General features: G+C 45.7%; 1 protein-coding gene across 2 annotated transcripts in view; it reads left to right on the forward strand.

Moving 5' to 3' along the window:
* Positions 1–3,536: 3,536 nt before the first annotated feature.
* Positions 3,537–14,834, forward strand: part of C16H10orf90 (chromosome 16 C10orf90 homolog) — a 228,214-nt gene continuing 216,916 nt past the window's right edge. For both annotated transcript variants that reach the window (XM_060033518.1, XM_060033521.1), the window contains exon 1: positions 3,537–3,854. In XM_060033518.1, the coding sequence (XP_059889501.1) occupies positions 3,615–3,854 (240 nt within the window). In that variant the 5' untranslated portion in view covers positions 3,537–3,614. The remainder of the gene's footprint in view (positions 3,855–14,834) is intronic.

Here is a 14,834-nt window from a genome sequence, read left to right on the forward strand (position 1 = left end):
CTGAGGGCGCCGCCAGCTGGGAGCGGCCTCTTCAGCCGGGCCTGGGCATTGGCGGGAGGACCCGGACTGGGTGCTGGACGAGGGCTCCCGGGGAGGAGGGGGTGTAACCGGCCCCCGCAGGCACCCCTTCCTCTTAGCCAGGCCTGGCCCTCAGAGTGTGAAAGTCGAGCCTTGGGACCTTCCCTCTCTTGTCAGAACAGAGAATCACATTTGTTTTGGCGGAGATTTACAGGAGCATCCTGACGGACCTCAAGAACAAAGGATCTGACCCCAAGCAGTTTGCAGCTAACCACGCCCCTCCCTCACCTCTCCTCTAAAAGGACTTTGCTGAAAGCTTTCCAGGAGCTTTGGGTTTTAAAGGCATGAGCCACCCGTCTCCTTCTGGGGCCCTGCAACAAAACTCTCTCTGCGCCACACTCCGACGCTTGGGCATCCTTTGGCTTCACTGTGCATCGGGCACACGGACTTGCATTTGGTAACAACGTGACTGCTTTCTCTGGTGGCCGCAAAGGCTGGTTAAAGCCCAGCCCTGTCTGTGGTCAAGGGAAGAGAAAGTCAGCCGTGACGATCTTAGGAGCCTCCGTAGCCACTGCTGGCTGACACGGCCTATGACAGGTGGCTCTCACCAGCGGCCAGCACCCCTCAGCCAACCTCTCATTGCTAGTCAAAGCAGTTGGATGGGCAGTGCACTGGCCTCTATGTTGCCCAGGGTCCTTTGGTGTGCTGTGGTGACAGGAGAGACTTGGCCTTTTTTTTTTTCTTTTTTTAACCAGGTTTGCAGGAGCTCCTGGTTGGGAACAGATGGGTACCAGCAAAAGCTGGTTCAGATGGTCACTGTGGGGTCTCAGGAATGGGCTTCACAGCCCCCAAAGAGCCAAGTGGTACCCTCTTCCTTTGCTGTCCCTGTTTAATTTTAATTTGTTTATTGATTGAATGTCTTCCCTGGCTTTTTCTGGAAGCTTCCAAATCTAAGATGGCACCCCCATGCAGCTCCCTGGGGCATGTCCAGCCTGCCTCCTGGGCATCAATCTCGGTTGTGCTGTGTTTTCATTGGAAACATGACTGCCATCAGTTGGTCTTGACCTTCTCACTGACCTCCTTGGGAGAACCACAGGCAGATCCGGACAGTATTCTGTTTAAGGAATAGGGAACTCCACTGTGTGGTCTTGGGTTGGCATTTAATCTCTCGGGGTCTGTTGTCTTAACACTCAAATGAGAACGTTGGCGTAAATTACCTCTGAAGTCTTCTCTATCTCCTACTCTGTTTTCGTTCTCGGCTTCAACATTCCCATTGCCTCCGAAGGGGCAAGCTTAACATTCCACCCTCCAAGTCCCAGCACCGCTGAGTGTGATTGGCTGAGCTCCCACCTGCTGCAGGAAGGGTTCGGTTCTGGGCCGGGGACTGATGCTCTGTTTTCAGGAAAGTCATTTGGAATCATGTCTTCATCCAGTCTACCCCACGGCTTTCCGTGTGGAGAGGGAGAACTCTTCAAGGCGCGTATTTGCCAAAAGCTGAGAGGAGGCTGCCTGCAGAAGAGAGTCCTGTGTGGGCTCAGAGCACAGCCCGGGTGCTTGTCACCTGCCCTCTCCTGGCCCAGACCCCTGATCCAAGGCTTGTAATTCCCACTTCTCAATGACTGCGTTAACAGAAATGGTACCAAAACGTGAAATGAAGTGAAAAGGAGTATATCATCGGCATTTCTGAATGATCTGAAATTCAGAATCCAATAATTTTCAGCATCCTTTAAATCTCCACTATAGTAAGTCCTCTACATATGAATGAGTTCCGTTCCGAGAGCACGTTCATAAGTCCAATCTGTTTGTAAGTCCAACACAGCCTAGGTACCCAACTAACACAATCAGCTATATAGTACTGTATTATAATAGGTTTATAATACTTTTCACACGAATAATACATAAAAAACAAAAAATAAAGAAAACATTTTAAATCTTACAGTACAGTACCTTGAAAAGCACAGTACAGTACCAGCTACATCCTTGCTGCTTTCACACTTGCTTCCGGACATCCTGAGCTTGAAATAAAGATACTGTACTATTGGACTCTATACAGTACTGTAAAGTACACAAAAGCACAACCACTTGTTGAGGATGCATGCACGTGACAATGAACGCCAGGCATGTGAACTAACTTACGTGATTGGACATGCGAACGCACGTGTGCATTTTTGAAAGTTTGCAACTTGAAGGGTTGTATGTAGGGGACTTACTGTATATTATATGTGTAGAGAGAATGTTACTGAGTCCAAGCTCCTACTGCTTGCAGCAGGACAGGCTGATAAATTGAGAGAGGAGTTGTTTCACCAACAAATAGCAACTTTATTCCAAAGAACCACCTTCCCCAAGGTAGAATTCAGGCTTCTTTTATACTAGAAGGGGAGGGGGTGTGGTTGGTTGGTACAGATTTCTTGGTGTCAGAATCCTTTGTTCGTACAGCTGTCCACTGAGGTCTGGTCACAATGTTCCTATAAACCTCGAAGACAAACGTTAGTCTCTGTTCTGCAACATTTTGCAACTTTTAATCTCTATATGAATGGAAAAGTGTTACACCCATAAAGGTCAGAGCCTTGAGAATGGGCTCTCTGTATATTTCAGGCTCTAGGCAACATTCTTAACTTGTAGCAAAAACAATAGAATTCAAAGGTTAATGTAAAAGAAACAGAGCTGATTCAGAGGCGGATTTGTTCTTCCCTATGAGGAGAACTGTGTTCAGCCTAATTTGGGCAGAAAAAAGGCAACTGTTCTTTGGAAATGATGCCTTATGCGACTCTATTACATGCTATTTGCTCACCATTTCTCTCACCTGATCCTCCTAACAACGCTGTGAGCGGCAGGCATTATTATTCCAAGTTTCCTCATGGGGAAACTGAGGCTCTGGGTGGTGAGGGGATTCCCAGGGTTGGCTGGGGACCAGAGCCCTCAGCTAAGCCAGGGCACTCCCCCAAGTGGCAACCAGGACATCCTACCCGAGCTCTGTGTCTCTGATGCCAGCTTGTACCCATCACTGCCTCTGTGCTCGACTTTTCTTTTTCACTTGAATGTGTTTCTTATCTTCTCCAGGGCTGAGGTCACCCTTTGTGTCAGTAGCAGTCTGTTCTTGTTCCTTTCAGTCCTGGCAAGAAAAAGCAGGAATTCTAAAAAGGGGCAATTATCACTCCTGGTTCCTTTGTACAGCGCCCCGTGAATAATTTATTTGGATTCGAGGGGCTGGAGACTGAAAAACATATTGGACCTCGCGGTAACCAGGTGGATCTTGTGTTCAGAACTTGAATGCAGCGGGAAAGAGAAATGTGCCTTTGAAATCAGAGAAGATTTTGAGCACCTGAGAACACAGGTGGAAGTGCTGGAGCCGGGCAGACAGCAACCAGAAGGAGTATTTTTATAGCGCATAAAGGTCACCCTCGAGGTTCCCACGTGCAAATCCTATATTCTTTGCAGCTGGGGTTTGAGAACAACTAGGTCTGGAGCTGGAAAACTCCGGGAGAGGTCGAGCCCAGGCACTTCCCAAGTGCCTCCTGCTGCACTCGATACCTGGATTAAACAAAGAAAATTGTGTTTGCCAGGCGCGCTCGCTGAAGTCACAGGATTCCCGTATCATGCAGCAGTCTGGAATTTCTACAAAAACTCTTCAGAAGGGGTATGCTGCCCGCCACGCGGAAACAGCCGTCCACCGGACTTTTCAGATCAAAACGTTTAGTACAGAGTTGAAAAACCATGTGATGGTCATGGATTTTGTGAAGAGGAACTGGTTTCCCTCCCAGAGAAGAGCCAAAGTTTGTATCATCCATATGTATCAAGGCCTGAAGACAGCTGAGCAGACAGCCAGCAGATACGAGGTAAGGTTGAATTTGGGCACACACCTCGCTCAGAGAAACGGAGCGTTGCGTTATCAAACGGACAGGTCAGATGTTCTATCTGGTCTGATAAATCGTCGGTTTGTAGTTTTTCCCGAGGTGTTTGGAAAAGACTTTCTCATCTCTTAATTTACTTCAGTTTTTGAAATATGAGGGGGCGGGAGCATAGTGGATAACTAATTTACACGTGATACACGTCTGCATTTACAACATTTAATAGTGCGCCAAACAGTTGGATAATTTGTATCCACCTTTAGAAACTGTGGTACATTTCTGGGAGTTAAATATTCTTAGCTCTGTAAATGTGCAGTCATCTCTTTTTAAAAACAAATTCCTGTTTGTTTCCTGATGGGTTTTGCAGGAGAATATCTATGCCTTGCCTCGATGAAGTTAAAGTAGAATGATTTAAGTTACACCAGTAAGAAAGGGCTTTTATTTTTTTGAGGGTGAGCTCTTATTTTCAAGCAGAAATGACTTTTTCTGGGAGAAAAAGGAGAACTTGGGAGATTTAGAATGTCAAAGTGAGATAAACACATTGCTCTGAAACATTCTTGTATTCTGAAACTAGAAGAAGCCACAGGCAGTTATCCTTCAGAAGGTAAACACACATGAAATCTGATCAGTGCTTTATAGTACATGTACTAAATTATGAATGACATTGTAATTGATTCCCATAGAGCTCACTTGCCCATCCCTTTTGATAAATGTAACATGCGAATTGCTAATGTTTTATGGAAAGGCAACCTTTCTGAATACTTATGCTGTTATTAGGAAAGGCTTCCCATGAATATGCTGGCAAAAACTCCAGGTCTTCCGTTCCCCACACTGGGCTTCCTTATTCCAGAGCAATGTCAGAACCTGTTCTGCAGGGTTCAAGGCTGGCTTCTCCCGGTGCCAGCCCTGGGATTGTGAATTTCCACGTTCACCACAGAGATATAAAGGCCATGGAAATAATGGTGTTAATTAAATTCAGTAATAGTTGTTCATTGGTTCATTGCTTAATCGACCAGAGCAAGAGGTGTGCAATTAGAATATAATAGAAGGAAACCAGAGATGTTATTATTCACAAGGAATTAATCAGATGGGGCAGAATTTTATCATTGTATCATTTTCACTGAGGTTAGTTTTCAGTCCTCCAGAGAGAGAGAAAAACTTGCTGAATTATATCAGCTTGCATTTTTTTTTTTTGCGGTACGCCGGCCTCTCACCGTTGTGGCCTCTCCCATTGCGGAGCACAGGCTCCAGACGTGCAGGCTCAGCGGCCATGGCTCACGGGCCCAGCCGCTCCGCGGCATGTGGGATTTTCCCGGACCGGGGCACGAACCCGTGTCCCCTGCATCGGCAGGCGGACTCTCAACCGCTGCGCCACCAGGGAAGCCCTCAGCTTGCATTTTAAAAAAGTGTTCATGGCTCCATTTTACACCTTCAATGGCAAAGAGCGGCTCTTGTGTTCCTTTTTTTTTTTTCTTTGGTATGCATAAAGCTTTGTTTATTCCTATAGCAACATTGAAGGTAACAGTGTGGAAAAGTGCACCTTTGTAGGAGATTGTATAAAACATCTATTATACTGACAGTTGCAGCTACAGCATTTTTTTGTGTGACTCAACTCCCCCCCAAGCCACATTTCCAAATACAGCCAACAATTGAGGCTGTGTGCCTGCTGCTTGCGTGTAACCTGGAGTCTAAAGTCTTATGTTCAGGTGAGTCTGAGACCCACAGCAATCAGGCTGGTCAGCTGGACAGTCCTCACTATGTCTGTGATTTGAAAGGCGGTCCAGGCAGGGCCTGCTTCCTCCACTCAAGGGCAGGCCAAGTTTGAAAGCTCAGATAGAATCTGTGCCTCTGATCCCTCTGAATTCCGAGCTCTGTTCTTTTAGTAGCAAAAACATTTCACTTTAAAATATTCCACGTCCATTGAATTGTTCATGTTATTCCCACTGGGGCATGTCAGCCATTTAGGTGAGGAAACCCAGCAAGAAGGCAGCTTTCTTGCTCAGTTTCCAAGCTGAACTGACGACAGCCCAATTAACAGCCTCTGGGTCCTGTTACACTTAGCCCAGTGACCCCTTCTCTCTCTCTCTCTAGAAGGCTCCAAGGCCATTGGTTCAACTGCCAGGGCTTTAACCATAAAGTACCTGATGGGGTGAAAAATGAGCACGGTCACTGGGGTGAACTCTCAACGCACAAAGGTGCTGGATTAAAGGAACTGGCTGGTTCTCCAGGAAGAGTGAGTTTGAGAGATTTTGTTTCTGTAAAAACCTTATGGATTTCAAGTCCTCCTCAGGAAGACATACAGATGTATTTGAGTTGAGTTTAAAGTCTAAGGCTGTGACCTTACTGCTGAGCTGTGTTAATGCTTGGAGATGCTGCCTCTCATCTGGGACGGACCTAACTCTGGCCCAGGGATGGTCCAGCCATACTCATTCCCTTGCTTAAACTGCCTTGTAATAGGGATGACAAGCGTATGTACTGTCACGTCTGAAAGGCGGCGGGGATTGGAAGCAGGTGGCGGTGAGGGGGCTAAAGGTCATGCTCTGCATGTTTGCAAAGCCTTGATCCCTGCTGACTCCAACATGCCCCAAACTATTAAAGCCACAGTATGTTCAGAGCCTTTCTCCTCCTGCAGACATACCTGATAAATTTCGGACATCAAAATAACCATAACTGGGCAAGGAGATGGATTTTTATTTGAGCTCTGGTCGCTGTCAACATTGCAAGCCTGGCCACCTTCTGAGATTCCCTGTGAAGCAGGGTGTGGACAGTTTCCCTGATGTTAGAAGGGAAGCCACGCAGAATTCAGAGACGTGCTCACATCTCCCAGAGTTGGAATGTGAGTGGGCATCTGTTAATTGATCGAGGAGACCATTCTGATGATAGGCGTGGGCTGGGGCACGCCAGCCAAGTCTCACCCATCTGTCTTCATGTAGATGACAGTTTCTAATACATTTAATCATTAGACGGACCAGGGAAAGTTTCTGTATTTGGTGATCACCATTTAGCCATGCTTCCCAACATTTCCCCAAACCTCTATCATTTCCATCTCCCCTTCCTACTCATCCTTTTTGGACTTGGCTGTGGTGCTCAATTCTGGCTGAATAGAAGAATCATGGCAAACTTTTATTTTTTTATATTTATCTATTTTTTGATAATGTCTACCCTCTGAGGAGTTTAGACATATGCACGCACCCATAGTACCATCACCACAATCAAGGTACTAAACATATCCATCACTGCTGAAAATTTCCTTGTGTTCTTTTGCGTGTTGCTTTTTTTTTGGTGGTAAAAACACCATGAGATCTGTCTTCTTAACATATTTTGAAGTAACAGTACCACATTGTTAAGCGTAGGCTGTATGTGGTATAGGAAAGCTCTAGGGCTTATTCCTCTCGCATAACTGAAGACTTATACCCATCGAGTAGCAACTCCACCCTCCCCCTCTCCCTCCCCCAGCCCCTGCAACCACCATTTTATCTTCTGCTTCGATGAATTTGCTTAGTTGTTATACTTCATATAAGTGGAGTCATGCAGGACAAATCATGCCATTTGTCCTTCTGTAACTGGTTAATTTCACTTAGCATAATGTCCTCTAGTTTCATTCGTGTTGTCACAGATGGTAGGGTTTCCTTCTTTTTTAAGGCTGAATGATATTCCAGTATGTGTATATTACATTCTCTTTATCCATTCATCTGCAGGTGGACATTTGGGTTGTTTTCTCACGGTGACCTTTACAAACTACATATGCCTGTGGCCCAGAGCGGGTGTTTGCTTTTGCTGTGTTCCTTTAAAGAGCATTGAACTTGGTTCTGGCATGAGGTTACGTTCCTTGAAAACACTTTGATCCTTTCGAGCCTGACTTCTCGGCAGATTTTAGTCAAGGGCAGTGCTTCTCAATCATGGGGGATTTCGCCCTCCACCCACACCCCACGGGATGTTTGGTAATGTCTGCGGACATTTTTGGTTGTGACAACTCAGGAAAGATGCTACTGGTGCCTACTGGGTAGAGGCCAGGGATGCTTCTAAATATCCTGCAGTGCCCGGGACAGTCCCCTGCGCCCAGAACAAAGATCTGCTCAGCCTGCGATGTCCACAGTGTGGAGGCTGAGGAAGCCTGATCTCGTGCTCATTCAGGCCCAGTAATTTTAAAAATTGATTTTATTCAAGTATAGTTGATTTACAATCTTGTGTTAACTTCTGCTGTACAAAAAAGTGATTCAGTTATACATATATATACATCCTTTTTCATATTCTTTTCCATCATGGTTTATCACAGAATATTGAGAATAGGTGCCTGTGCTCTACAGCAGGACCTTGTTGTTTATCCATTCTACATATAGTAGTTTGCATCTGCTAACCCCAAACTCCCCTTCCATCCCTTCCCCAGCCTCCTTCCCCCTTAGCAACCACAAGTCTGTTCTCTATGTCTGTGAGTCTGTTTCTGTTTCGTAGGTAGGTTCGCTTGTCTCATATTTTAGATTCCACATATAAGTGATATCATATGGTATTTGTATTTCTTTTTCTGACTTCCTTCACTTAGTATGGTAATCTCTAGGTCCATCCATGTTGCTGCAGATGGCGTTATTTCATTCTTTTTTTATGGCTGAGTAGTATTCCATTGTATATATGTACCACATATATATATTCATCTGTCGATGGACGTTTAGGTTGCTTCCGTGTCTTGGCTATCGTGAATAGTGCTGCTGTGAACATAGGGCTGCATATATCTTTTCGAATTATAGTTTTGTCTGGATATATGCTCAGGAGTGGAATTGCTGAATCCTATGGTAGCTCTATTTTTAGTTTTTTGAGGAACCTCCATACTGTTTTCCATAGTTCAGCCCCACTATTAAGGCATGATCCTTGTGAGGACTCAACTTAATGTCCCATGTACGTGAGATCTTTCCACCAGGGCCAGTGGAAACACAAACGGTTTCCAGCTCTGGGTGAGGCCCTGGGAATGTCCAGCTTACTACTGTCTGGCAGTTCTTTTCCTGGATTCAGGCACTTTTCCCTTAAGCATGTGCAAGTGAGTATTTGGCTGAAGACTGGTGGGCCCCCTGGCAACTTGCTAGAAACTCTCTTTCCTTGCTGTTCCTTGGTACGTGGCTGCACAAATTCTAGCTACCTCAGCCTCTCTGAATCCACACCCCTGCCCTGTCCACTCAGTGAGACCCCAGGGTCTCTCGAGCGTCCCCTTCCCAATACACAGCCTGGAAACTGCTTCTAGGTGGGGACGATTGTAGGGCTCACCTCTCTGGTTACCCCTCGTAGCCCCGCATTTCTTGTGCCCAGTGTCTGGAAACAGTTGCTTCACAGCTTTTGTCTGGTTCCTCCATCATGGCCGGAAGTAGGTGTGTCTGCCCGGGTGGTTCTGATGCCCCACTGGAGTTGAGAAATGCCACTCTGGGCTTTGATGGATGTTTTCCGGTGGTTGAAGTGAAGCCTTAGGTAGTATGAAATAAAAGCACTCAAGGTTTAAGTGCTTGGGTTTCAAGATTACTTTATTCAGGGAATAAAGAAGTCACTGAGGCCAAACAGAAGGTGACACAAACATTCCCTTTCTTCTCACAATGATCAGAAGGTGCAAAACAATTTACCTATTTCCCAACCAAGCTGAAGAGACTTAGCGAGATCAGAGTCTTCTGAGTTTCACTTTTCTTTCTGAAGACTTGGCCTCCGAGTGGGATTTTCCCTGGGATATGCTGGTGGCTCTGGCTACACAGAAGGCACGGAGCCCTCCAGAGTCAGGACTGAGAAAATGACATTTCACAAAGGACAATAAATATTTCAATTAGCTTTGCCACCCAATGACCAGGTCAGAAAGCTCTGCCTCGTGTGCAAGACCTAAGAGTGTACTTGGTGATCCTCCTAGAATCTCCTAGAAGCTGCAACACTCATCCATTGACAATGGCTGGTAGCCTCTGTCCAGATGCAGGAGGAGGGAATCCAAGAGGCAAAAGATGGAGCGACCACCCTTGGGAATCAGTGCTGCCCATTTGCCACACCAGCCCCTCCCTGCTCCTGCCAATGGGAGGCTGGCCGTCAGGGGGCGAGGTCCTGAAGAGGCACGAGAGATCAGAGGTCTGAGATGAGTTTTGATGTGTCAGGAAGCACACCTGGTGACTGAGGTCTCCAGATTAACTGCACTGTGAATGTCTGTGAAAGATGAAGTGCAAGTTGATCTGGAATATTTACAGCCAAGCCTCCTAAGACCTATCTGACATCATTTTGGCCAACTTCCATCAGGAAATTGTGCATGGGTGGGGGGACTACATCCACATTTCCGCCAAACCAAGGCAGGAGAGATGGTAGATGAAAGGGGGCATTGGATGGAGTCTTTCTGGGGTCTTTTTTTTTTTTTTTTTTTGCAGTACGCAGGCCTCTCCCCGCTGTGGCCTCTCCCGTTGCGGAGCACAGGCTCCGGACGCGCAGGCTCAGCGGCCATGGCTCACGGGCCCAGCCGCTCCGCGGCATGTGGGATCTTCCCGGACCGGGGCACGAACCCGTGTCCCCTGCATCGGCAGGCGGACTCTCAACCACTGCGCCACCAGGGAAGCCCTCTTTCTGGGGTCTTGATAGCTGAGTGACCTTGGCAAGTTTCCTGACCTCTTTGAGCCTTAGTTTCCTCATCTGTGTTCATGGGAACCATGGTGACATCTGCTGTATACGATTGCTGGGAGGAATAAGGGAGATGCTTATATAAAGGCTGAGCCTTGGGCCTGGCACGGAGGCAGCATTCTGTAGAAGTGAGTCGTTGTTGGCGTTCAAGTTCCAATGTGCCTTTTTCTGCCATCCCCAACTTTGAAGCAAAGCCATGGCATGAAGACATGGCCCCTGGACCCAAGCTAATTGTGACCAGTGCTTTGAGGATGCTGCCCCTGTGCCAGAAGTCCTGTTTCAACTGGGTGAACATCCCCTTCCTAGCTTCTCCTCACTGAAAGTGCCAGGTGACAGGGACTTGTGACCTCCTCTACCCTTGACTCTGTTCCCCGAGCAATTCAGAGATTAGTCACTAATTTGTCCTTGAGCTGAATGCACAGTTTCTACTCAGAACCCACCCAGTCCTGTGGTCAGCTGCAAATTCCATCTGACAACAGATTATTGAGAATGTGTGTTCACACACATCTGATTCCTGCCTGGTAAAGCCAGAGTTAAGTCAGGGCATTTTTTCATGTAAGTTATACCCTCTCTTGAAGACCTACCAGGATCTGAATGGGGTTTGTCACCTCATAAAGCATTGAATTGCCCTCATACTTTAGTGTCCTTCAGAATCCTCAAGAGACCTTTCTAAGAATGTAGACCCCTGGGCTCTGGGAAAGGGTGGGATCCAGAAATCTCTGGTTCTTTTTTTTTTTCTTTGAAGCTTTTAGATTTTATTTTAAGTACATTGGGAAATCATTGGAGAGTTTTAAGCAGAGGAGTGACATGTTCTCATTTTTAAAATTGAATTATAGTTGATTTACAATGTTGTGTTAGCTTCAGGTATACAGTGAAGTGATTCAGTTATGCATATATATATATATATTCTTTTTTGTATCCTTTTCCATTATAGGTTATTATAAGATATTGAATATGGTTCCCTATATTCAATATACAGCTATGCAGTAGGACCTTATTGTTTATCTGTTTTACATATAATAGTTTGTATCTGCTAATCCCAAACTCCTAATTTATCCCTACCCCCCCTTCCCCTTTGGTAACCATAAATTTGTTTTCTATGTCTGTGAGTCTGTTTCTGTTTTGCAAATAAATTCATTTGTATCATTTTTTTAAGGTTCAGCATATAAGTGATATCATATGATACTTGTCTTTGTCTGACTTGCTTACTTAGTATGACAATCTCTAAGTCCATCCATATTACTGCAAGTGACATTATGTCATCTTTTTTATGGCTGAGTACAAAAATCTCTGTTTTTAACATAAAAACCAGGTGATTCTGATACAGGTCTGAAACCTTGATCTGGAAGTTTCAGACCGATATTTTCCAACCGCATGAACCAAAGAGAAAATGACAAAGAAACCTGTGCCAATTGCCTGTGTTGAGAAAGCCGGTGTGAAGGGGCATGGCGGGGGGGCGGTGGGGGAAGATATGATCAGAGAGCGGAGTGGCTGGACCACTCTGTGCAAGGAGAGTTGAGATGGGGATGGAACAAAGGGGACTGTGTTGGTTGGTCCCTGAATTGCCTCATTGATCCTCACCACAGCTGTGCGAGGCACATGAGCCCTGTTTTTCCAAAGAGAAAATTCTGCGAGGCCCAGATAGATGATGCAGGCTGCACAGAGACACGGTTAGGAGCGGCAGAAGGGAGCTTCTACCTTAGTGACATCCTCCTCTGCGGTTGTGTTTCTTGCAAGGTGTTGGGGGAGAAGAGAGGGAAGCAGCCTTTGTCCTGACAGCAATAGCTGGGGACCTAGGGGACTTCAGAGTTGGTCCTAGAGAAAGTAAACCATGCCAGAATCAGGTGGGAAGAGGCAGTAGAGAGCCCACTGACTCTCTCCTTCTGCTTTAGGCCTCTTTCCTTCCTGTGGCTTTTTCATTAAGCACCTTCTTCTGGTTTATAAGTCCCACATGGGTTCTCAGTGCCCTCTGTTTTTGCTGTCCCAGGTTCTCTTCCCTTTCCAGTGGAGCATATGGACAAAAGAGGAAAGATTGGGCTGGATCATTTTTTAAAAAGTATCAAGGACCTACTATGTGCCAGGAACTGTGCTTGGTGCCGGGGACACAGAGTTGCAAAAGGCAGGGTTCCGGCCCCTTCTCATCATCTGGTCAGGGAGGCAGCCAATGAATGCCAAGTCAGGGGGTCTACAGAGAGCTGTAGACCCAGAGAACTCAGCGAGACTGCACAGGGGAGGAGACCTCTGGGCATGTGCTTCGTGGGAGATTGGGAGTTTCCCAGGACCAGCAGGGAGGGTGAGAATGTGGGGTAAGAATGGAGAAGGGGAAGACATTTCAGACAGCTGGAATGGCAACTTCTCGGTGGTGCACAGGCAGGCAGAACCTAAACAGAACTCAGTAATCTCTAGAACTGCGGCTAGAATTCACAGGTTGTAGTTCCTGAGAGGAGGGAGCCAGGCAGAGAAAGAGCTCCAGACATTTCCTTCACGCTCCCTTGAGGCTGCAGATGAAGACCAACCTGTGCCGCGAAACTTCACGAGGCCAAAGAACAACTAGCAAGGGAAGAACGGTTACTGGGAAGCTCTCAGATGAACAATTCTCAGTGCTCACTTAGGGCCACGGATCATTGAAGTTCCCCACCATCCAGAATGTAGAGGCCTCATTGAATGTATGGTAACTTCAGTAGAGATTCTAGAAGGGTTCTGCCTTGGGAGTCTGCTAAACCAGCCCTAGATTAAAGGCTGCCTTAGGTCCATCCTATAGCAATTTAAAACACAATTCTTGAAGAACCAGGCCGTTTCACAAGTAGTTTAACTGCCGGACAGAACAAAGTTGAACATTCCTTAAAAGATTACGACAAAATCCATCAAAAGCAATAATAAAAAATTTAAAATATCTGGCATCCAGGTAAAGCTTGCTAGGTATTTGACAAAACAGGAAAGTATGATTTTAACCGGGAGGAATTACGATTAATAGAAGCAGATCCTTAAATAGGAGAGATGATGGAATAGCAAGCAAGGGCTTTTTAAAAAGCTCTTATAAATATTATAAATATATTGCTTTCCCCTTACAGTCGAGGATTTAAGGGAAGATATTACCACAATGGGAAGAGAAGAAATTGATAGAAAAATAAACCAAATAGAACTTATAGAGAAGAAAACAATGATTCTTTAATACTCTCTGAAATGGAGGTTTCACTAGATGGGATTAACAGGAAATTGGATGCTATAGAAGAAAAGATCAGTGAAATTTCTAACTGAAGAGAGAAAAAAAGAGAGGGAGCGATCTCAAGACATCCAAGACACATATAGTTAGAATCTCTGAAAGAGTGGGGATGGGGTGAGGGCAGAAAAAATATTTGAAGAAATAATGGCTAAAATTTTTCCTAATTTAGTGGAACTTATGTCAAAGCATTGCTTGTCAAGTATATTTTATAATTTATATACCAAGTATGCTTGGCAGAGGCCGGATCATCAAGATTGGGCCACGTCACATTGAACAGTATATATTTCAGTGTTTCCCAACATGGTGGTCCACAGCATTGTCAATCAGCGTTCTGCAGTCCAAGGAATATGTTTGTTTCCTTGTGCTCCCTCTGTATAAATTAACTGAGGCAACTTGTTTATTTACTTATGACTGAGATAATATCAGTTTAGTGCAGCATCATACATAGTTTCAGCTCTGATTGGCTATTAGAAAAAAACAAAACAGTCTGGCAGGTACTATCTGTGTTATTCTGCTACTGCTGCAAAACAAATGATCATATACTTAGTAGCTTAAAACAAGACCTATTTATTATTTCACAGTTTTGGCCTCTCTGCTTAGGGTCTTTCCAGGCTGAATCAAGGTGTCAGATGTGGCTGGGATCTCATCTGCAGCTCAGAGTCCTCTTCCAAGATCCCGGGTCATCGTCAGCGTTCAGTTCCTCGTGGCTGTAGGACTGAAGTCCCCATTGTCATGGTGGCTCTTGACTGACATGCTCAGCTCCTAGAGGCTGTCCTCAGGTTCTTGTCATGTGGCTCCGGCCGTAGGCAGTTCACAGCGTGTTTGTTTGCTTCCTCAAGGCCAGCAGGACAATCTCTGCTGCTTTGAATCCCTCTGATTGCTTTACAAAACACACCTGATTAGGCCAGCCCCCGCTGGTATGATCTACCTTGGATTAACTCCACATCAACTGATTAACAACCTTAACTGAATCTGCAAAACCCTTTGGCGTGTAACACGAGTTAATTGTAGAAGTGATAGCCCATTGTATTCACAGGTTCTGCTCACACTGAAAGGAAAGAGGACATAGGATACATGTGAGTATTCTGCTTACGATACTGTATTTAAAATTCTGTATCTGTGCA

The sequence above is a fragment of the Delphinus delphis genome, chromosome 16 (genome assembly GCF_949987515.2).
Source record: "Delphinus delphis chromosome 16, mDelDel1.2, whole genome shotgun sequence".
NCBI classification, from domain to species: Eukaryota; Metazoa; Chordata; class Mammalia; order Artiodactyla; family Delphinidae; genus Delphinus; species Delphinus delphis.